Genomic DNA, 23,694 nt, shown 5'->3' on the forward strand with positions numbered 1-23,694 from the left:
GCAGAGCTTGTGTTCTGACTCAGCCCTACTGTGCTGTGCAGCCCCACACAGAAGATTTTCCTTCTCTGTGCTGGGCCTCTTTCTCTCTGTTTGGCTGGTGATGCAGAATGTGTCACCCTTATGCTGGGTAACAAGCTGGCATCCATTTAGAAACACTAACCTTGCTATAGTAAACAAACAAACAAACAAACAAACAAAAAACAGTGAGAACACCTGATCTTCGGCTACAGTATCACTTTTGTAGTACTGGGTAATCAGAGTGAAGACATCTGACTGCACAGCGCTCAGGCAAAGGAGGGATGTTATCTTGATGGCATGACCAAAGTCTGGGCTCAAAGTTAGACAGTAGCATCCTTTACTACGAACACAGGAAACAGCTGCTGATGACAAATGACTACTTTGCTCTGATCACCAGTCTCCCTGTTAGTATTTCCTTCTGAGACACCTCTCACCCTAGTTTCCCAGGAATGGCTCTCTTGGTACCCTGCCTTCTGTCTGAAGTCCGAGCCTGTATTTCTGACCTGCTTTCTATCCAGTCTAGTTCTGCTGGTGTGTTTTTTCCTGCGGTGTGATTCCTCTTTACAGACCAGCCTCACTAACTGAGGTCCAGACTTGGAGACATTATTATCCCCCTTGATCAGCACAGTGCCAGCATCATCTGGTAATCAGATCCTTTAATTCTACCAGTTGTCACAAGTCTCCCCTTTGGGTTTCAACTCCAATGACAGAGACTGTTGTGGAGTGAGAGGCAAGCAAACTTGGCACTCTGGAATCCTGCCAGGGTCTGTAGAAAGCCTCATTCGCTGCTTGGGCCTTCCCCCTCTCCTTCCCCCTCTCCTTTCTTCCCCCTCCTATTTTGTTTGACAGCAGCTTCTTTAGGTGCATCACCTGGGCAGCACAGAGGCTGTGGGTACAGGGAAATCAATGTTAGGGACGCTTGCTTGGGCACCAGTGTGAAACTGTCCTGAGACCTTTTTACTTTAAACTGGTTTGAGGATTTGAAATCCAACTGGGGGATTTTGTTCTTTCTTTCCCACTAAAACTGTGTTGTTGAAAATTCATAGGTCCCCTCTTGGGGTGAAACGAGGATCATTATGTGTCTGCAAAAAGCAGCGGTGGCATTACCCCAAGTCCCATGATTTGGGGTAATGAGAGCCTTGGAGACATGCTTTTGGCTACCTAAAGTCTCTGGCTTTCACCCTGGCTTGAAAACTTGTTTGCAGAGCTGCTGAACCTAAGGAGTAGGTCTCTAGAGAATAGTTAGTGTCTCTACTGCCATGATGAAATACTATGACCAAGAGCAATTTGGGGAGGAAAGGATTTATTTTGCTTCCGCTTCCACATCACTGTTCACTGTTGAAGGAAGTTAGGGCAGGAATTCAAACAAGACAGGAAGGGTTCTGCTTACTGGCTTGCTTCCCATGGCTTGCTCAACCTGCTTTCTTATAGAACCCAGGACCACCACCCCAGGATGTCCCCATCCACAATGGACTGGGTCCTCCCACTTCAATCACTAGTTAAGAAAAGTCTCTGCAGGCTTGGCTGTCTACAGCCAGATCCTATAGATGCATTTTCTCAATGGAGGTTCCCTCTTCTCCGATGACTCCATCTGTGTCAAGCTGACATAAGAAGTAGCCAGCCAGCACAGTGTCCCTTGGAAGCCTGTGTTAACTTGTGTGATTGACCGAAACATCACAGAAAGGATACGGCATTGAGTTTATGGCTACACTTACCATGGCCTGTGGCCCTGACTTTAAAAATAAACCTGAGCGGTTTTGTGTGGTTCATATCTTCTAAGTCAAGAGCTGGGAATGGGAGAGGAAGGGAAATTCCAAATTATCAAGTATCCATGTTAGATGGCCCTAATGATTACGCTTGAGTGGGATAATTAATTTCTCCGCTGTATTAGTCAGGGTTCTCTAGAGAAAGGTAACTGATAGAACGAATCTATCAGTCTGTTCATACATACATACATACATACATACATACTTACATACTTACATAATGGCCTTTATTAGAGTGTCTTACATGATATGGTCCGACTATTCCAATAAGGGCTGTCTCCCAATGGAAAGTCGAAGAACTCAGTAGTCATTCAGTCCACAAGGCTGGATGTCTCAGCCAGTCTTCAGTATACCCTGGGACTGTAAAGCCAGTGAAGGAATGAACTTGTCAGCGAGAGTGAGGGCAAGCAGGCAAAGAGCGAGCCCTTCCTTCTTCCATGTCCTTTGTATAGACTGCCACCAGGAGGTGTGACCCAGATCAAAGGTGGATCAAAGATCTGGATTTAGGGCAGACTCCCCACTTCAAGAGATTCAATCTAGAAAAATCCCTCACAGGTGTACCCTGTCACTTGGGTTTTAGTTAATTCCAGATATAGTCAAGTCGAGTTGGCAAGAATAGCCACTCTTGCCGGGCGGTGGTGGCGCACGCCTTTAATCCCAGCACTTGGAAGGCAGAGGCAGGCGGATTTCTGAGTTCGAGGCCAGCCTGGTCTACAGAGTGAGTTCCAGGACAGCCAGGGCTACACAGAGAAAAGCTGTCTTGAAAAAACCAAAAAAAAAAAAAAAAAAAAGAATAGCCACTCTTCCCACTCTTCTTTAAAAAACATTTAAAAAAAAAAAAATGCCTGTGTGTTTCTCTGCATGTATATGTGTGCACCATTTGCACGGGCAGTGCCTGCAGAGGCCAGAAGAGGAGGTTGGATTCCCTAAAACGGGAGTTGAGTAGCAGACGATTGTAATATCACTATGTGGACGCTGGGAATTGAATGCCCCCCCCCAACCCTACCCCATCCTCTGGAAGAGCAGCCAGTGCTCTTAATCTCTGAGCCATTGCTCTAGCCCCGGCCCCCACCTCCACCCTACCCACACCTTTCCTCTGGTTTGAAATTCTTGTTTGAAGACTCACCAAGAGCCCCCACATCCTTAGTTTTCATGGGTAATCAATCGCTCTCATTCCACTCAGCTTGACCCAGCAGGCACATAATGGCCTCCTGCCACGTGCCAGAAACTGGGCAAGATATGGCGGTTGCTCACATCTGGTAGTGGGAACTCGAGGTTTGGATCCGGAAACGTAGAGTGATTTCATGGAAGGACAGGCCCTGGAGTTGAGCCAGGGAGCCCCCAAGCGGGGCAGCAGCAGCAGCAGCAGCAAAAAGACAGGAGAGCTGATGAGTTTTCCTGGGGTGGACGGCGGGCGTGTCGTCGTCGCACTTGCTCTTTGGAGCACAGACTGACAAACTTTTTGGAAGAATCAGAGTCAAATATTTGAGGTCTTATGGGCCAAAGATTTCTGTCACAACTGTTCAGCGTTGCTTTAGTGGCATGAAAGCAGCCAGAGACCACAAAAGGATGTGGCTGTGTCCCACAAACTTCACTAACAGAAACAGGTGCCCAGTGGGCATTGGTTCAGGCCACAACTTGCCAGTACCACCTTATAACGTATTTGATATCGTCTCTATTTTATCGATGATGAGGCTGAGTGTGGTGGGCTGAACGAGAATGGCCCATAGGGGTTCATGTTTGAACGCTTGGCCCCAAGTTAGGAAAACTCGATTTGGGAAGGATTAAGAGATGTGGCTTTGGGGCTGGAGCGATGGCTCAGTGGTTAAGAGCACTGACTGCTCTTCCAGAGGTCCTGAGTTCAATTCCCAGCAACCACATGGTGGCTCACAACCATCTGTAATGGGATCTGATGCCCTCTTCTACTATGTGTGTGAAGACAGAGAGTGGGGAGGGGAATAGGGAGGGGAATAGGGAGGGGAATAGGGAGGGGAATAGGGAGGGGAATAGGGAGGGGAATAGGGAGGGGAGTGGGGAGGGAGGGATGTGTGGCCTTGTTGGAGAAGGTGTGTCACTGGGGTTGGGCTTCGAGGTTTCAGAAGATCATGCTGAGCCCTCAGTTACTGGTCCTGTGCCAGAGCTGCCTGCCTGCTGCCATGATCCTCACTACTGTGGTCATGGACTCACCCTCTGAAACTGTAATCAAGCCTCTAATTAAACTCTATAACATGTCTTGGTTATGTTGTCTCTTTACAGCAATAGAGAAAGAACTAAGACACCAAGGGATGAAATATTATTAGAAATTAACTTGCCCAGAGCCAGAGGCAACTTGGTCAGATTCCAAGGGTTTGTGTTGTGCTCTTGTCATACACTGCCTCCCACCCTTTGAGGGTGATGTCATTCTGGGAAGAGCGTATGCATGTATATGTGCATCCTGGAAAGATGGTGGCTTAATCCTGGCTTCCATCTGGAATGTGTAAACAGCATGCCTACTTTAAAGGACAGCTACCTGGGGAGGGACAAAAGTGGGTCACCTTCCAGAGTCCTGACTGAGTTCTTTTTCTCACTCAGCTGGGTCCTTAGGCACATGGCTTTACATTTCTGTGTGTCACAGCCATCCCTCCCACATGGCTGGTAAGATGCCTTTGAGAGATTCCTATGGGCACTGTCCTTGGCTCACAAGTGTATAGGTCAGCTTTCCATCACTATGACAAAACACTTGAGAAAAAAATCCATGTAGAAGAAGGATTTATCTTGGATCCAGTTCAAGGTTTCAGTTCTGGTAAATAAACAGAAGGAAGCCCAGAAAGGTTGGGTGACTTACTCAGTGGGTGATTTACCCAGTGGCATTCAGATAACAAGGTGGGTCTTGATCTTTCTTTAAATTTGAATTCTTTCAGCATAACCAACCAGAGAAATGAGCCTATAGGATGTAACGGGGTGAGTGAATAACCTAACATATAGACTTTATTCAGAGAAGCAATGTTGAGGAATGTGTCAGGAATCTAGAAAACTCAGCCTGGGCTCCCCTTCTAGCTTTGCCACTTAGTGTAGCATTGGATGAAGTATGTTATCCTTCTACACTTCTGTTTTCTCTGCTGACGAGTGACCACCGCAATGATGGGGATTGGATGAGTTCATATATTTAGCATGGTTAGGGGAGGCCCCAAGTGCAGCAGGCACTGCATTGCCCTGGTGGATATTGGTTAAAGTCCAGTTTTGGGTGAAGAACCTGCTCTCTGCTGGGTGTCATGATACACTCCTTTAATCCCAGCACTTGAGAGACAGAGGCAGGTGGATCTCTGTGAGTCCAAGGCAAGCCTGGTCTGCATAGTGAGTTCCAGGATGCCCAGGGCTATTTAGAGAAACCCTGTCTCAAAGATTTTAAAAAAAAAACAAAAAAACAAAAACAAAACAAAAAACAAACAAACAAAAAAAACCCTTTCAAATGCATTGGCTGATTCACTATCATCATAGCCAAGAAACATACGTGCAGGTTTCATCTCTCAGATAAGAAATGTGCTCGGATGGGTTTGGTGGCTCTCGGCTATCATACAGCTATTCATTCATCCACTCTGAGAAGCTGTGACGTATGTGTGTGTTGAGGATCATCACTGAGTTAGACACACCCAGGTCTTTTCCTTGGCACTGCCTTCAGAACTGGCGCTCGAACTCGGGTCTGCCCCCTTTCCTTTCAGTGTTCTTCTTTCATCTCTCCCTCTGAATAATTTCATTTATTAACTGCCTAAATTTCAGTTTGCCCGTCTTAACTGCCGCTATGGTATTTCGATCCCTTAGCGTTCTCTGAATTTATTGGATTGAGTTATATGAATTGAGGATGAGCTGGAATAGAGCTGAAGTGGCTGAGGGCTTGCCTAGCATGTATGAAGCCCTGGCTTTGCTCCCTAGAACCATAACACCCTGAATGGTGGTACATACTTGCCATCTCATCACCGAGCTAGTGGAGGCAGGAAGATCAGAAGTTCAAGGTCATCCTTGGCTACCTAGACAGTTCAAGCCCAGCCTCAGCTATGTAAGAACTAACTCAAAACAAAGAAACCCAAGAAAGTAAAAGTGTAAGTTATCTTTTTTTTTACCAGCTCTCTGGTCTTGGGTAAATTGGAAGTCTGGGGAGGGGTTGAACATGGATGTAAGATCTGGTAACCAGGCTGTTAAAGAAAAAGTTCTCATGAGCATCTAGTCTGCATATGGGTCTTCATAATGGAAGTTGGAGTGTTTAGTAATCAGTTGAGAAAGAAGTGGCTTCTCTCACCTCTGAACCAGAGTGCACAGTCTTGTCACTTCTGGGCATGAGGGTCTCACTGCTCCCAGGTTAAGCAGCTGGAGATACTGCCTATCCGCGAAGGTTGTACCCCAGTTTCCCCCAGCTTCCCCAACAAAGAAAGACTCCTTCAGGCAAAGCATGGAGGACAGCGGGCAGGGCCAGCTGAAGTTCTGCTCTGTGATCTTTGTGAATTCTTGGGGAGGTCCACTGGTAGAGGGAAAAGGCATTAGAAGTTTTGGGTGTAAACTTACTGCTTCTGACCAATTGAGGTGGTAGTGTCCTTTTTTCTGAGTAGTCATTCATGTCACTGAGAAAGGTGTGCCCATCCCCCACCCCACATTCCCACAAGCACAGAAACAAATAGCCCTCTCTCTAAATCAACAGCGAATGTTTGGGGGTGGGGCTTTCCTGGGTTTGGGTGAGTTTTCTTTGCTTCCCTACTTAGAAGAAAATAATCTTTTGCTCTAATGAGTCTATGATGTAGAAGTGCAGGTATACTGAGCTCCCCAAGGAATCTGGTCCCCCACAGACCACCCAGCTTCTGCCTTCTGGGCTGCTATGAACACTGATGTATTTAAAGATAGAGAGTGTTCCCCTGGGCACAGCAGCCATGATCCTCTTCAGAGAAGCCTGTGACTGACTACTCACTCACAAGAGACCCACAAGACCAGTGCTACTGCTTGCCAGGCATTTGCCCTTAGAAGGAGTGAGTGGAGAGGATCTTTGGACCCTCCCCTGAGATTTCAGCTGTTCCCACTCTTATACCTTGTATAGGCCAGTTGTATATAATTCTGCCATGATTTTCCTGTGCCCCCTGGACCAAGGGAGGTGCTAAAGTATACAGTCTCCAGAAGGTTAATTGAAGGCGAGGCATCTTTGTAGCAAGTGATTATCATGCTGGGAAGAGCCTCTTCAGAGTTCTGGCAGCTTTGAGGTCACCAGTACTCTCTAAGAAATAAATTCATTGGTTCGCCACATTAGACCTTGGTACAATCATCCTTCTGTAGCTGGTCTTTATAAGGTCTGACATTTGTCTCTCTAGGGAAAGAGGTCCCACAGCAGGTATTGAAATTGGCTAGGTTTTATTTGTAGGATCTCTCTTTTTTAAGATTTATTTATTTATTTTGTATATATGAGTGCTCTATTTGCATGTATGCCTGCATACCAGAAGAGGGCATCAGATCCCATTATAGATGACTGTGAGTCACCATGTGGTTGCTGGGAATTGAACTCAGGACCTCTGGAAGAACAGCCATTGTTTTTAACCACTCAGCCATCTCACCAGCCCCCTATTTGTAGAGTCTTGACAGTGAAAATGGTGACTGGCTTTTAATTAACCCAGTTAAATCTTCAATGATGGTGAGGCCATAGTTAGCTCTACTTCCACGTGTGTGATGGCAAGACTCTGTGTTTTTCTCCTGGCTGCTTTACAAGGGAGTCAGGCTCTTGAGAAAGAACTCTGCTCACTCAATAGCCCTCTTTGCCTTAAATGGTCCATCCAAAGATGCCTATTGGGTGGTAAGCTCCCCATACGTTTTCTCCATAAAGTGGAAAAGCTGTGACGGGCTGAGAGAGCCTCACTTGTGTTCAGAGCTGCAGTGTCGCAAAGCCGTCTGGACAAACTATTAGTTCCTTGTCCCTGGGCCTATTCAGGTCTCTGCATGTTTTGACGCTCTTTTTAGCTTTTCTCTAGACCCTGACACAGCTTTCTCAATAGACAGGACCGTTACAGCTAGCTGAATGCCTAGCCCGCACAATGCACTGAATATTAATGGCTCTGGCAGCTCCGGAGTTCGCCAGCTTGCCTGTGCCAGCAGGAAAGTGACTGTGGCACCCAAGCATAGGTCCCAGCAGTTGTCTCTGACCCTGCAGTGGGCTCTGCCCAGATTCCTGAAGTTGCCTGTGTGCTTTCTTTGTAGATCTACACGGATTGGGCCAATCATTACCTCGCTAAATCCGGCCACAAACGCCTCATCAAGGACCTCCAGCAAGATGTGAGCGATGGAGTGCTCCTGGCCCAGATCATCCAGGTTGTAGGTAAGTTCACCTTTCCCTTTGAGGGATAGTGGGTTACAGCAAAGGCAGCCCAGAAAGGCCCCGTAGGCTGAGGAAATGCAAACCCCGACATGTCTGCCCAACATGTTGCCCGTTTTCTTGATTTTCTTTTCATTCTGATTGTGAGGAGCCCAGCTTTAAAACTGTTTCTGTTCAAACTCAGCAGGGCTGTGAGTGTGTGTATCTCTGTTGGTAGAATGCTCAACAAGAATGCAAGCCCCAGATTCCATCCCCAGCACCGTATAAACCCAGTATGGTGATCCACAACATGGAGGCAAGATCAGATATTCAAGGCCATTCTTGTCTACATAGTAAGTTTAAGGCCAGCCTGTGCTCTCAAAAGAAGAAAAATCGTGGCAGAGTTGCCTTGACCATCTCAGGGAAAAGAATACCCATGGCCAAAGTGGGAAACTAGGGCTTTGAAAGGGACACTCTACCTGTGTCTTGCCTCCTGTCTGGCTCTCTTTCCTTAACTCACATAGTTCTTTTTGGAAAACTTTGGGCATACTTCAAAGAGGAAAAGAAAACACAGAACTGTTCAATCCTGCCAACTCTAATTGGGGCTGAGGAAATCAAAGGTTCTAGAGATGGTTGGTAGTCTCTGGTTTTAATACCAGGGCAAAAGAGCTTGAGCCATTGAATGTTTGTGCCTTAGACCTGAGCTGGAAGGGGCAGGCACATCAGTGGGTGGATGCCATGCCGGCCATGGCACTGTCTCTAGCCTGCAGCCCTGTCTGAGAGTCAGAGCTGTGGAGATCTGTTGGTGTACATTATCCAGCTGATGATGGTCACTATTGTCACCTGCAGCAGCTCACTAGTGCCAGAGAGGAAGGAACAGGGAAAGGACGGGGCCCCAGCTCCTCTGCTTATTGTGCAAAAGCCGCTTTTCTTTCAGCCGTGAGAAGTAAGTGGATTTCACAGATTAAGTCATGCTAATGTTCTGCAGAGAGATCCATAGAGACAAAAGCAGTAGGCCTGGGCTGAAAGTTGGGACTTTCCGCTGAGAGAGGAAGAAGGTCCCCCTCTACCTCCACATTAATTTCTGAGATTGATTTCTTCTTTCCCCTTCCCTCCCTGGACTGCTTTGCTCTTGTCACACAGGCAACCACTTAAAACATGGCCTTTTTTATCTCACATCTTCCATATATCACCTAGGTCAGGCTATGATCATGTTGGGGGCCGTATCCGCACACAGGGACTCACTGGAAAAGGGCTGGCTTTCATGCTTACTTGAGTTACTGGTGGAAGTCATTTCCTCATCACTGGGGGACTCCAGGTACTGAGTCTTGCTGGCTACCAGCTGGAGGTCACCCTCACCTCCTGGCAGCTGCTCTTATAGCTTCTTGCCATATCAGAATCTTGATCCTTCAGTGCCAGCTCCAGAGCAATCATCCCAGTGGGACAAACTCTCTTACATAATGTTAGAGTTACAGATCTGGCCCACACACGGGGAGAGGTTTATACTAGGTGTGGATACCACCGCGTGCCTCGTGGGAGGACACCTAAACTATGTTGCATCACTTTTCTTTCAATCCCTCCTCTTCCTTCTGCTGTCATTGCACACACCACATTCTTTCAGAAGCCTTTCTCATTTAGATTCCTCTGCCTCTAGGAAGTGAGTAGTAGATTTCCAATTTTGCCAATGGGGAAAGGGAGACTACGCAAGACTTCTTAGCTGGTGCAGACACTGTCTTCACTTTAGTTCCATGACAGGTATTGAGCGCCTTGGAGCACCTCAGTGCCTCGCTGGGGATGGAGAGAGGGGATGGGCTGGGCTCACAGCCTTGGGGCCCATGCTACCTACCACCCTACCTGCACCTTTGTTGGAGTTCTGACCTGTATCTGATCTGGGCTTTGAGGTCCTGTCATCAGGCTTGTGGCTGGCTCAGAGCCTCCTTTAAACAGATCTAGGGGTGGTGCTGTGTGGTTCTGCTGGGACCCTCTCCGGTTTCAGCTATCAGTGAGAGAGGAAACGGAGAAAGGATAACACTGAGGAGTCTTTCTCTGCCTTGCCCCATGTCTCACAGGCTCCTACTTCACTCTGCCTCTGTTACCTCTGTTTCCCACCCCTCTCTCCCCCGTGTGCATATACTTGTTACCATTGGGTGTGAGTGAGAGTGCATGGAGTGAGTGTACATGTGTGTGTACATATACATTTGTGGAGGCCAGAGGCTGATAGAGGGTACCTTCTTTAATCACCCTCCACCTTTGTTTACTCTATTTGAAAATTTATTAGTTTTACTTGTGTGTGTGTCTGTATTTGCATATTTATACATGTGAATGCAGTGCTCACTGAGGCCAGAAGAGGGCGCTGGAGTTGTGAACAGTTGTACGCCAGCTAAAAATAGGTGCTGGGAACCAAACTCAGGTTTTCTGCAAGAGCAGCAACTATTCCTAACCACAGAACCATCTCTCCGGCCTCATTCATCTCTATTTTTTGAGACAGGGTCATCTCATTGATCCCTGGCCAATGAGCTTCAGGGATGATCCGCCTGTCTCTACTCTCCAGTGCTGGGGTCGTCAGCATGCACTGCTGCGCCTGGCTTTTTACATGGATTCTGGAGATCCGAGCTCAGGTTCTTACGTCTGCACATCAAGTGTTTTACTGACTGAGCCATCTCCCCAGCTGTTTTTCTGACTTGAAAGTGGGTCAGCTAGCCTTGTTTTCTTTATGGGTGCTTCATGACAGGGAAGTTGGAGATCAAATAAGAAATATGCGAAGTTGATGTGCTCCAGGATAGCACTCAGTAGCAGCTGTCTAGAACAGTAGGCAGAGGAAGATGATGTCGAGTGTCAGAGCTGATTAATCATGCCTACCACAGACTCAGAAGAGGCTCCTGGTAGGATGCGTACTGTCAGTTTGCTGAGCACAGCTATGAAAATGGGAGATCAGCTTTCTCATTGCTCGGGAGCATAGGATGCTTCCTTGAGTCAATTCAGATGAATGGCTCGTTTGGAACTAAACTGCTGCTCTGTGTTTCTGGAGGCTCAGGTCAGTAACAGCAGAGTTTCTCAAATGCCGGGGTTTACATGTGTTTTGGATTTCAGATTTTGGGGCTTTGATATATTTCCATATGCATGTGATATGTTGGGAATGTTTTAAGTCTAAGCAAGCAATCTTAAGTTTCATGGGCTCTTTGTATACATAGCTTGAAGATAGCTTTATTCAATGTTTTTAGATAATTTTGGATGTGAAACAGAAGGCTAATCTTGTGGAACTTTCTACATGCCACATCAGGCTGATGCTCAGAAAGTTCCAGATTTTGGAGCAGTTTGGATTTCAGATTCTCAGATAAAGGATGCTCATGACGTAACTACAGACTTTGGGGCACCTCAGGCCCAGAAGAGGGTAGCTCTGGCTGGGGGCTTCTCAGAGAAGGTCAGGTGCTAACACACTGGTGTTTCCCTGACAGCTCCATGCCTGGGCACACTTCTGAGCTCTGTGCATGCATGGAGATCCAGAAGATAGGAACTTGGAAGGAAGCACATTTTTCCCAGTGTTGCTATGATAAAACACTTGACAGCGTCTACTGAAAGGACAAAGGTTATTTTGGCTTACATTTGCGGGAGGACACAGTCCATCGTGTTGAGGAAGGTGTGGTGGAAGGAGCAGGAGACTGTCTACTCACATTGTATCCATACCTGGAGAGAGAGGGAGAACAAAAAGCCAAAAGGTGGTCTTAGACTATAAAGCTCAAATCTCTCCCAGCTACCCATGTCCTCCAACAAGCCTCCTCCTCTCCAACCTTGCCCAACAAATTACCAGCTGGCAACCAAAGGTTCAAACCCATCAGCCTGTGGGGAACTTTCTTGTTCCATTTTGTATGTTGAGACAGGGTCTTCCTATGTGGCACTAGCTGGTTTGGAACTCACTATGTAAACTAGGCTAGCATGAAACTCACAGAAATACCTCTGCCTCTGCCGCCAAAAGGCTACCATTAAAAGGGCTCCATCAGAGGCTAGCATTTCACATGTAAACTGTGCCACTATCCAGTGGTATTTCTCCTAATGGGAGAGGAGCGAGACTTTCTGATCTTAGTGTGGACTGTCCAGGATTCCTCCTCTTGAATTCTGAATTCAGTGTTCTCTTCTTTATGTGTTCATTATGAGAAAATATAGAGTGTATTTGTGTGTGGACATCAAGATGCATATATGAATATCCATATGGGAGTCTTCTAGAGTTAGGGTACTACTGGCCACACTTGCAATGTGCTGGACTCCAGTGGCTACCCTTGGGATGGTGTGTTTCTATTCATGCTCTGGAGTCCAGCTCTTTCTGATACTTCTCCTGGCTGCCCAACCACAGCTAGCAGGACCTCCATCATCTGCCTACTGTGGTCTTGGGCTTTGTCTTCTCTAGATCTGAGTCTAAGTCTTTTTTTCTGCCTAGGAACCCAGAATTTTGCCTGGGTCCAGCACATAGTGAGGTTCAAGAAAAGCTGAGACACTAGGTGAGGAATCCCTGCAAGCGTGGTGTGGTAGAAAGGGTGACAACTGTGAGTAAAGGTCTCTCTTGTCCCATTCGTGAAGGCTTTGTCTTTATGGCTAAATCATTCCACATTGGCACTACTTCTATATACAACCACACTGGGAATTAAATTTCTGACTGTGGATTCAGTGATCTCGGGAATATGTGATTCACACTCAGTCCTTCTTTCATTCAGCAGAATCTCTCCTTAGTGTTAAAGGACCAGTTCTTGCTGCCAGGGCTACAGAAACCAGGGAAATCTGGTGGTGTTAGAACAAACTGATAGTACCAGTGGATTATAACAATGGAATAAAATATGGACTATACTGGTAATAAGCAGAAAATTTACAAATAAACACGGTGGTGAAGAGGGAACCTGGCTATACACAAGAAAGCTGCTGCTAAACACTGCTGCATCTTCCTGGTGAGGTCCATACTGAAGAGGGTATCTAGAGAAGGCTTGGGGAGGGCAGGACTAGGATGTCTCTGGTCCATAGCACCTAGGTTTTATCTTGTGTGGAGCGTGCAAACAGAATGCATGCAAGATGAACCCTAGTGGCTATGGGGGTGGGGAGGTTATCAGCCCATATCATGACCACATGATCCAAATCCCAGTCCTGGTACGGGGCAGATGGGAGCCCTGGCATTCTAAGATGGTTTGCTGGGAAGAACATGACCTTACTTCAGTTATGTTTCAGTTTGGGATGAAGTGCATGAGACTAATCACAAGAAATCACAGACAAACCCAAACTGTGGAGCATTCTGTTAAAAAAAAAATTAATTGAAACAAAACTGGCCCGTGTTTCCCTAAAGCCTTAGTGCCTTGAAAGACAAAGCAAGAAGTGATGCCAGGATGGAGGAGGCTGAGGAGGCACAAGAAATGGGCTGTGTGGTCTCTGCCTGCAGCCTCTGAGTGGGGATAAAAATGCTCTCTCAGACATTCTTGAGTTAGTTGACAAAATTGGAGCACTGGCATTGTGTCAACATTAAATTTTTTGAGTTTTATAATTATACCATGGAAGATGATATCCGTGTCCTTTACAAAATCCATATTGAAGTACAAGGGGCTCAGGATGTGATCTGCATTGCTTACTCTAACATGATTCAAGCCAGGTGTGTGAGGACTCTTATGGAGTTTTAGCTACTTGGTAGGCTAGGGTGTGGAGATTGACTGAGCCCAGAAGCTCAAGACCACCTAAGCAATGTAGCAAGACTCTGTCAAAAATAATAACGTAAAGTAAGATTCATTAAATTTGTGTGTGTGTGTGTGTGTGTGTGTGTGCTCTTAGCGTTCCTATGTAGAGACTATGAGGCCAGGAGGAGGGAGAGAGAAAATGGACCTTAATTTAGATGGGGGGAGGGGGGAAGGTGGTAAGAAGCAGGCAGGAGTGTCAGGTGGTGGTGGGGTACAGGCCTTTAATTCCAGCCTTCAGGAGGCAGAGGCAGGCAGATCTCTGAGTTCCAGGCCAGCTTGGTCTACAGAGGAGTCCATGAGGAAAGGCTGATGGTGGAGGCACAAGGTCAATAGGGCAGCATCAGGTAGGAACCCTGAGTACAGCATAGGGCATGTTGAGTGTCAGTGAGGACCAGCTCATTTCCAAACTGGGAAGCGATTTCTCTCCATGTTACTCAGTCTTCATCTGCCCTAGGTACCCCCTTCCAGACCCTACTCTGAACACTGGGCTGCTTAATACCCCTGCTTCCCCAGGTTGCCTTCTGTACAGTAGATAGAAAGTGCTACTGTTGATTTTTTTTATAGCAAAGGGCTTGGTTTCTGTGTTTAGACTCTTGCTGGTGTGAGCATCTTGAGTCTCGTGCTGTCTATCACATGCTATGCCTGAGCACTGGGAATGGCCAAGGAGATCTGTGAGAGTCAAAAGAAAACAGTGGCCTCCATCTGTTTAGTCTGAGGTGACACCAGAAAGAGCTGAGGTGAGAGAAGCAGGGGAGAGAAAGCAGAAGAGTGGGGGAAAGACAGGGATGAAGAGTTAGAGAGAGAGAGAGAGAAAGAGAGAGAGAGAGAGAGAGAGAGAGAGAGAGAAATGAGAACCTTCCCCTTAGAAACAGGAAGAGCTCAGAGGCTCTCATTTCTCACCCCTGTCTCGGATGCCCCATGTTCCAGTACCTTGTCCCAAGTAGCTTCAGTCCTGGAACCCTGACTAAAGGTATGAAGGGATGAAGAAAGGACAGACGTGCAGTGGGAAGCAGCCTGGTTTGGGGTTTGTGCTCTGATGGAGGCCACCCACTCCTGCTGCTAACCCCAAACCTCAGCCTGTTTATTGGGTATAGCACAGGAGAGGAGTTAACTAGCTTGGATAGATAGTGTCTGTATGTGAGCCATCGCAGCCTGTAAATGTCCCAGAGAATCACGCCGGCCAATCATTCATAAACACTCATACTTGGATACACGAGGAAAGCTTTCCTATCCCTCTTGATCCTCACTTGGGAAAGGCTTTGCCACTCCTCCATAGGAGGAGTAACTTCTCTCCCCTCCCCTCCCCTCCCCCTCCTATCTCCTCCCCCTCCCTTCCTCTCCTATACCCCCTCCTCTCCCCTCCTATTCCCTCCCTTCCTCTCCTATACTCCCCTCCCCTCCCCTCAGCCCCCTGGCACTGGGGTCCTTGACATGGCTGTCTGCTCCAGACTGCTCACTCTGGTGTTCCTCTGCTCCCTCTATCCTGGAAGTTCAAGACAGCGTAAAGGACTATACCCCTCTGTCAATGACTTGCTGCTCTGTGGCTCTGTGTGAGCCATGTGAGTCCTCTCATACTGCCTCTCATGGGCTGTCAGTAGCCAGGGATGTGTACTATGTGCTTTGAAGAAGTATAGGCACAGAGTTTGATGTCACTGCCATTACTAAAGGTACATGTTGACACTTTCCAATATGTAACTTGTCACCTTGTGTGTAGGTAAGTTACTGCATTAGTGGGATTAAGTATGTCTTGAACACCCTAGGGTAGATAATTTACCATAGGTTCTTAGAGGTGCTAGTCTAATCGTGGCCGAGCACTCAGAGGACAAATGTACACTTCTTTGATTATCTGATTTGGGGCTCCAACCAGAGACCCACCCCCCACTCACTCTAAGTTACTGTGTTTGGCTCGAAAGGCCCAACAGAACCACTGCTATGTATTTATGACAACCATAGAAAGATTTGGGGATTTAAATAAAGAAGTACTTAAATGATATAAAAATAGAAACTAGATGGCCCAAGGCTTAACCTTGCTCTTTTAAGAATTCGAGTTTGGTTTAGCCATCTGACTTGCATCTTTGTGTGGACTCTCTGAGTGCTTACTAAGTAGGCTACATGCTATGGGGTTATTTTCACCATTCTGAGTGGCAGTATCAGGTCATAGGAGCTGTGATGTTTGAAATCACAGATGGCATGAGTGCATTTATATGACAGACTGCCAACGAGAATTAGAGGAGTTATTAGACCAAACTCTTTCATTTCCACCTAACAGGATCCTTCACACTCCCCCGAGTGACTCTTTACCATCCCAGCTCCCTATCCTGTTCTGTGATAAGGAGCCAGCAACATGGGCCCTCATCAGTACCCAGTGATGTGGACACAGATCAGGTGCATCCATCGGGACAGTGACTCACAACTCGGGCTGCTGCAAACATACAGTGGAGATACCTTTGCTGCTGACTCGCCAGAACCACACACTAACTCTAACATATGAGAGTTCATGGTGAGCCCCTGAGCTTGCCGTAACTTCTCATGTGTGAAGGACTGCCATCTGTTGAGGGTATTCGGTTATTTTCCTGTCTTCGGTGTGCCCATCTGTATGTACTAGCAAAAGGACAGCTGCTTCAAGATCAGCAGCAAAGCATGGTTTCCTTGAGATGTTCTGAATACTCGTTTCTTCATTCCATTTGACAAATATTTATTGAATGACTACTATGATAGGCATGGCCTTAGCTCTGGAGGCATGGTAGAAAACGAGGCAGGTGGACATCTCTGTTTTATATGGGCTTTAGATGACAGCAATCTGTTCTGGATACTTGTGAACTTTTCTTGTGAACTAAAGAACAAATGTCATTCCTGCTCATTGAGCTGGCCTTCCCTCTCTCCCTTCCCCCACTCATGATTGAACCCAGGACCTTGTACATGCTAGGCAAGTCCTCTACCACTAAGCTACATCCCCAGCCAACCAGACATTGTTACTCTCCTATTCTTGACATTCATTTGGTCTTAGGGCTTTCAAAAACTCCTTTCTCTGTGTCCTGACATTAAGCAGGGTTGAAAATCCTCAACTTCATCTCTGAAGATTGAAGAGTCCCCTGGTGGGTCACCACCCTGCATGTCTAATCATTTTGGCATGCTCGAATCAAGTAAATCTGTACTAACCAAGCTGGCTCCAGGCCCCTAGCTTGCTTTCCATCTTTGAGAGTCTCTTTTAAGATAGAACACAAGAGAAAATGTAAGTGTAATCTGAGCTGATGAAGGGCTAGCATTCTGAAGTCCTAAAAGGCCTGGGTACTCTGATGCTGTTATCTTTTTTTAGATGGTTTTCAATGTCCTTCGTCTCTATGCAAGTTATAGCCATTATAGTCATAATAGTCTGATGAGAAATTTGAGGGAGTAGGGGAGGAATTAGATTTTGCAGGCAGTTGTAAGCTCTGGAACAATTTGAGATGCAGCCTTGGCATGTCTGCCAGGCTCTCAAAGCCTGGGTTGGGGAGACTAGAACAGGGGATGTTCCATGTGAAGTCAGTAGGATCAGGTCAGATGGGCACAAAGTGCTGGAGAGCAGAGACCCCAGGGCACATTTCCCTCCAGTAACAGAGTGCTTAGGGAAGGGGAATAGGGGCTTATTCCTTAATATGGAGCTCTAGTCGAGTTTCTGAGTCTACCCAACATGGAGTCATCGAGATCACGACTATATCATCAAGACTATGTCATAACTAATGATACACGAAGCACCTACTGTGTACCAGGCACTGCGGCATTTTCCCAGTATCCTTGGCACCACAGTTTCATTGCTCCTCTTGAAGGAGGTGATGTCAGCTTCCTTATATAGAGGAGGGATCTATGGCCTAGAGAGGTTGAGTACCATAGCTGAGGAACTCTAGAGCTGATGCAAACAGGCAGCAACCATAGCTTTCTCCTGCTGCTTCCACTGGTCCCCTCTCCACAAATACCTCGGATTGTATTTCCTAAGAATTCCCACTTCTATATGGTAAATTGCATTTACCATAGGAAGTTGGATCTTCCCTCCTTATTGGTGTTTGATTCTTGTTCATTCAATGTACCTCCTTTACTTTTCACGTAGCCTAGCAAGGTGCCACCTCAAGCATGTGTGCAGCCTGGTCTATGTGGATTTGCTATCTGGTCTTGGTCAAGGTGTTTTGGGGTCTGACTCTCCATCTCCTTATTTGTCTCCACTTCATGAAGTCAGGGCTCCCAAGGGCAATACTAAGTACTTCTGGTTACAGCTGCTTTGAGCAGCTTTCATTGGCTTCTGTCCCCACCTGCTGAGTCAGAAGTGGTCCAGTCTTCTCAGAGCCACCCCCATCTTTGTGGAGGGACTGCAGTTAAATTTGTGTCTGCAGCCTGCCATGCAACCACAACTCACTTGTTCCCCAGGTCAGACATTGCTACTGTGTCCTGTCAAGGCAAGATGATTGTCAGTGCAGTTGTCTCTACTTGAAGTGATGATGACCTTGCCCCAGCTGTCCCTGGAGGATGGCAGCTTGATGAGTAAGTCCCGAAGCTTGCTAGATGTGGCTCTCAGCATTTCACACACAGCCTTGTTCGGACGGACCCCAGTGTGGAACTTTGGACTTGGCTGGACTCATGTGTCTGGCAATCAGTCCTGAAACTGTCTTTCTGCTATTTGTTTTGCTAACTTGTGTCTCCTTTTACAGCAAACGACAAGATTGAAGACATCAATGGCTGTCCAAAGAACAGATCGCAAATGGTAAGTGGGTCCTTGGGGTAGTGTAAGGTTAGCAGGCCGTGGTCTCTGAAAGACCTGAGCAGCTTGAAAAACACTCACACCAGAAGTTCCTCCGTGGGGTTAGTTCCCCAACAGCCGTCCCCAAGTAGCTGTGCTTTCTGCTTCTGACACATTTGTTGGCATTCATTAAGAAATGGTTTTGATGTCTGTATAGTCAGGATGCAAAAATGAAACATCTTTTATGTTACAAGAAGTCATACAGAATAGGTATGCACACATGCACCCTTAGAACACGGACTCTCTATGGCTCAGAGATCTGTTATTATTTTTGCCTGTGTGGGCTGCAGAGGCTCCGGTAGGGATGATGGACTCTGACTAACCAGGGTGGGACATTCAATCTGGACTGTAAAGAGGAGAGGGACATGAAGTTGGCTCTGTGGTGGTAACTGGAAAACGGACAGTGACTACTTCTGAACTCTGCTCAGCAACCATGACAAGTGATATCCTGGCAAGTGTGATGTATGTAAGCTTTAAAAATACAAAAATTAATCTTTTAGTCTGTTCTTTCCTTCTGTTGCCAAGCCCTTGAGTTCATATCTATCACTGTGTTGGGAGACTGGAGGCCTGTGTTGTGGGAGATCTTAGTGCTTCTTCAGAGAGTACTTGTTGTCAGAGTCGGGTAGGATGTCCAAATACCTGGATGTGGATTTGCTTCAGAAATCTAAAGAAGGGCACAAAATATTTTTTCCGTCCACACCCGACTCCTCACCATTTGACAGATGCCACGGATTCCAGAGTGCCTGGCATTTCTTGAACTCTCTTTAACGTTCTGACTTGTTTGCATCCTGAGGAGTTGGACAGAGGTAGCCTTTTAAGACAACTTTTTAAAGTGCACAAAACCTATTTTTATTGTAAAGAAGTGTGTGTAGACATGTGTGTGTATGTGTATGTATGTCTCTCTGTGTATGTGTACATCTGTGTGTGTGTGTGCGTGTGTGTGTGTGTGTGAAATTCTCATTTTCTATTTTACATTCTGAAGGAAGTTCCTTCTCTTTGGTGAGGCCCCTGGAGGCTTTGCTCTTTTTGTTTGCTCCATAGACCAACCATTCCTTATGTAGGAAAATCCACAGCCAGGACTCTGAGAACGGCTCTGACTCTTGGGAAGGGTTGGCTGCTATTTTTACTAGTGCTACTGCAGCTGTCTAGTGTATTAATAATTGAAAAATTTTGGACAATAGAAGACTTAATTTCAGTGCAAGCATCTTACATACATGAGGCAATCTTCATGTGAAAGAGAGGTATTCCTTCCTTCTCTCTAGGACAGATATCAATGCATTTGTCCTAGCCTGGTGTCATGTGTGTAGAGCTGACATTTGAAGGTAGGCAGCCTTTTATTTTATTTGGTCCAAATGTATGCCCTGCACTATTTGTTAAAGATGCTGTTTGTTGTCATTAAAGTCTACTCTCAAGCTTATGAAATGTTACCATCTCAGACTCTTCTGGGCAAATTTATTTTTAATCTGCAAATGTGTTTGTTATAAATACTATCACAAGAGCAAAGCAATCCTGTGGCTTCCCCACAGCTCAGCTATGTTAGTACTGAGGAGGAGGGCAGTGTGGGCTTTTTTTCTGTTTTTCTTTTTTAGAACAGCAGTATAAAATCCTATAATTGCCTGTGATAATTGGTTCCAGTGTGGGGTGGGGAAGCAGACAGTCTTATGGCAAACCTAGCAGAGAAGGGTTTGGCAAAGATGATTTGAGTCTGGGGAGATAAGGAACGTCTACGAGCTCCATTCTATTCCTTTGGAGATGAGGAGAGGTTGGTTTTGTGTACACCAGGGATATTGTCCTTTACAGTGCCATAAAATAGTTACAAGTGTCCTCTGCAGTTCTACCAGCTCATATAGAGAGTGAGGTGTTACTGTGACTGACTGAATATGTGTGCATATACACACGTGCGTGCATGTAAACATTCAGAGTAAAAGTGCCTGTGCTCCTGTCAGAGTAGAATTTGAGAGTGTGCTATCCAGCATTTCTAGTTTCCTACTCAGTTAATCTCCCTGTTGGGCTCTGTCTAGGGTGAGCAGTGATGACCCTTTGCTGTTTGAAGGAGAGCATCGATTTTTGGTAAAGGGACGATGACACACAGTGAGATGAGACCTTGCAAAAGATATTCTACAGGGAGGGTGGGTGATTCTCCCAAATTTTGGTATAGGAGTATCTACCAGGAGCCTTTAGTAATGCAACTGAAGAAAAGCAGCTGTTCCAAGCAGAAGGCCAGTTCATCAGCTGGTCAGTGAGCTTCGCAGGAGGAACAAGCCTGCAAAGCAAGGCACCTTTTCCTTCACTTCCAATGCCCTGCCCACAGGCTGACCAGGAGTTCTAGTTTCTTCTCTAGCCACACCACACCCCCACTTTGAGTCCCACTGTCTTTTTTAAGCATGGAGAAATAAGAACAGACACTGGACGTAGGCTGAAATTCCAGGGGGTAGTGCCATGGGTCACAAGAGACATGATATTGTGTCCTAATGGCCTGTCAGCAAACAGTCACAGAATGTTGTCCTGGTGCCAGTCTCTGAGCTAGGCCAGGTGAATAGCGGGCAGCAAGAAGTGGTCTCTCCACAGGACAATCAGGTGCGTGGCCAAGAGATCAGAGAACAATTAGAACACTAGGATGCTAGAGCCCATCCTTCCCCAGGAAGGTCATTTCTGAGGCACGAATCCTGTAAGGCTGCAGCTGAGGCCTCTTCTGACTGCCCAGCAGTGTCTGCCCTTGCCCTTTTGTTCCCATGATGAAAGGCGGGGCTTGGAAGAGCCCAAGGTATGGCAGAACTCAGAGAATGGAGGAGCATTTAGAACTGAGGTAAGCCTGCTTCTTTTTTTACCCCCTAGATTGCTGCTTCTGGGGTTAGTCCCAGAGTAAAGCTTTCTGGAGGAAAAGACCCAAGGCTATTTGTTCATCTTTGATGGCAGGCAGTTCGGTCATGGGGTCTAGGAACAGCAAACCCTACCTAGCTGGAAGGAATTGTTGATTTCTCATGTCAGCATTCACACATACCTGGATGGCAATTGGTTTTAAGCCCTTCTGTGCTGGGATATTCAGCCTTCTGATTGGCTGTGGTTGGTGTGGTACTGTCCTTTGCAGGTAGAAACCTAAGTGGCAGGTTGTTCAGTACTTTCCGCAAGTACTTCATGCTCATTTCCCAGCATCCATGACCCTTGGTGTTCAGCTCTTCAGCAAACAAACTCGACAGTGTTGATAAAAGTCAGGGCTTTACGTATCCAGAGCAAGCCTGACTTCAGCTTGTTCTTATGAAGTCTGTTAGCCTATTTCAGTCTGACTTTGAATCTTTTAGAGCCAAATCCTTGGACATAGAGCTCTAGAAATATCATTCCCTGCCCCACCCCCACCCCCTACCCTCTTACCAAACATATCCCATTGACCCTTTAGTAAGTTTGTGTGTGCGTCAAAGCTGGTAGAAATGTTTTGTCTGTGTGATGTTGCCATGGCAACCAAGGGGCATCTCTTTGGTTTTCAAATGATTTGTTCAGCAGAATTAAGTGTTAGTTTGGAAGGGAAAACATTGCTTGGAGCTCAGCCAGAGGGTGCTGAGCGGCCACTGGGTCGCTCCTTCTCGCCTAGAACTCAATGCCCCATGAGATCTCATGGGCTTTGTTCCCTGTAGAGCTTTGGACTAGCCAGTGGCAGGCAGTGGTTTTCTCTTGTAATCATTATTTTAAGCAACTTGCCTTTCTGTAGTCCTTTAAGGGACACATAGAGCTGAGCCTTTTTAGAGAGGAGACTTATACCTGCTATTCCCTTCAGCCTGGCCTCCATTCCAGCAGCCCACTGGCCTCTCAGTGTGGGTCTCTGGGAATCTTCTTTTCTTTTCCCCTGGAATCTCTAGACTGAAGACTGCCTGAGTTGCCAGCCAGGAGGATGTTCACCGCCTTGCTTCAGTTCAGAGGCCTGGAACTAATTGTTTAATCTTTGAAGCCTTGAGTTTCCTGTCCTCTGAAGTGGGAATGATAATAACTCACATACAGTATGTGTGTGCGCACACATGTGTGAACTAATAAGGCAACGAAAGTAGTGATAGTTTGTAGCTTGATTATTTATTTATTTATTTATTTATTTTGCTACTTTTAAGGACCAACAATATCATTAGGCTACTTCCTGCTGATTAGGAGGTGTCAAATTCCTTGGAGCAAGTTTCATCTTTGCCATCAGGATATCTAGTTTCTTCTTTTCATCTCTTCGAACGCGACAGCTACTTGACAAACCGCAACCAACAGCATCCAACCACCAACTGACCCCCAACCAGTCCCTTCTACGGGGCCCTGGCATTTACATAACCTCTGAAAAATTCCCAGAATTCCAATATCACACACACTCGCAGAAGCCATCTGCAGCTTGCAAACCCACATCCCTGCTAGAGCACGGGGCAAATCATAGTCTCCTGCTGTGGACAATCTGAAGCAGCCCCATATCCCACACCTGGGATTAAAACAAAGACATATTCCCACAATATTTCCGTGTGTGGTTTTTTTTTTTAAAGAAACCAGAATTCTCACTACAATAGTTGGTAGTAATTAAGATGGCAAATACACTAAGGTGGACAGTGTTTGCTGCGGCTGCTGTTAGAGTGCTGGGTAAACGCCCTTAGTTCACTCTTTGTAGCCTACACGGAAGCTTGTTCCCTCCTTCCCATTGCCTCCTTGGTGGTTTCCATGGTGATGATACTGATGCTGATGTCATCATTTAGTGGTTCATGTTTTTAAGGATGTAGAACACTTGAGAAATTGGAGGAAAACTGCCAATTCTCTCCTCCTCAAGTGGTAACGACCCAGAATTTGGCATACAGGTTAGCAGATTGTTGCTCTGAGTGGTTGGCCCAGTGTCCCTTAGAGCTCCAGAAACCTCCAGTTACCCTAACAGTTCTTCTCCTTATCCGAGAATGCCCTTGCTCCTGTCCCTGCCCTGTAGAAAATGCCAATACCCAGGTTTCCAAGTCTGCAGGTAAGTACAGACAAGGGGATGGCAGGACTTTGCAAAATTTCCAAGGGAAGAACCCCTCACCATGGTGTTATGTGTAGAACCCCCATTCAGAAGTGGTAAGCTGAGTTACTGCTACAAGAGGAGTGGGCAGCATAGGGCAGACTTTCCCTGCTCAACCTTTGCCAGGGTCAGCATCT

At 46.5% G+C, this 23,694-nt stretch overlaps 1 protein-coding gene across 6 annotated transcripts in view; it reads left to right on the top strand.

Moving 5' to 3' along the window:
• Nav2 (neuron navigator 2) overlaps positions 1-23,694 on the top strand; it is a 646,610-nt gene that overhangs the window by 394,949 nt on the left and 227,967 nt on the right. For all 6 annotated transcript variants that reach the window (XM_076934936.1, XM_076934914.1, XM_076934921.1 and 3 more), the window contains exons 2-3: positions 7,989-8,106; positions 18,467-18,519. In XM_076934936.1, the coding sequence (XP_076791051.1) occupies positions 7,989-8,106; positions 18,467-18,519 (171 nt within the window). The remainder of the gene's footprint in view (positions 1-7,988; positions 8,107-18,466; positions 18,520-23,694) is intronic.

The sequence above is a fragment of the Arvicanthis niloticus genome, chromosome 1 (genome assembly GCF_011762505.2).
Source record: "Arvicanthis niloticus isolate mArvNil1 chromosome 1, mArvNil1.pat.X, whole genome shotgun sequence".
Taxonomy (NCBI): Eukaryota; Metazoa; Chordata; class Mammalia; order Rodentia; family Muridae; genus Arvicanthis; species Arvicanthis niloticus.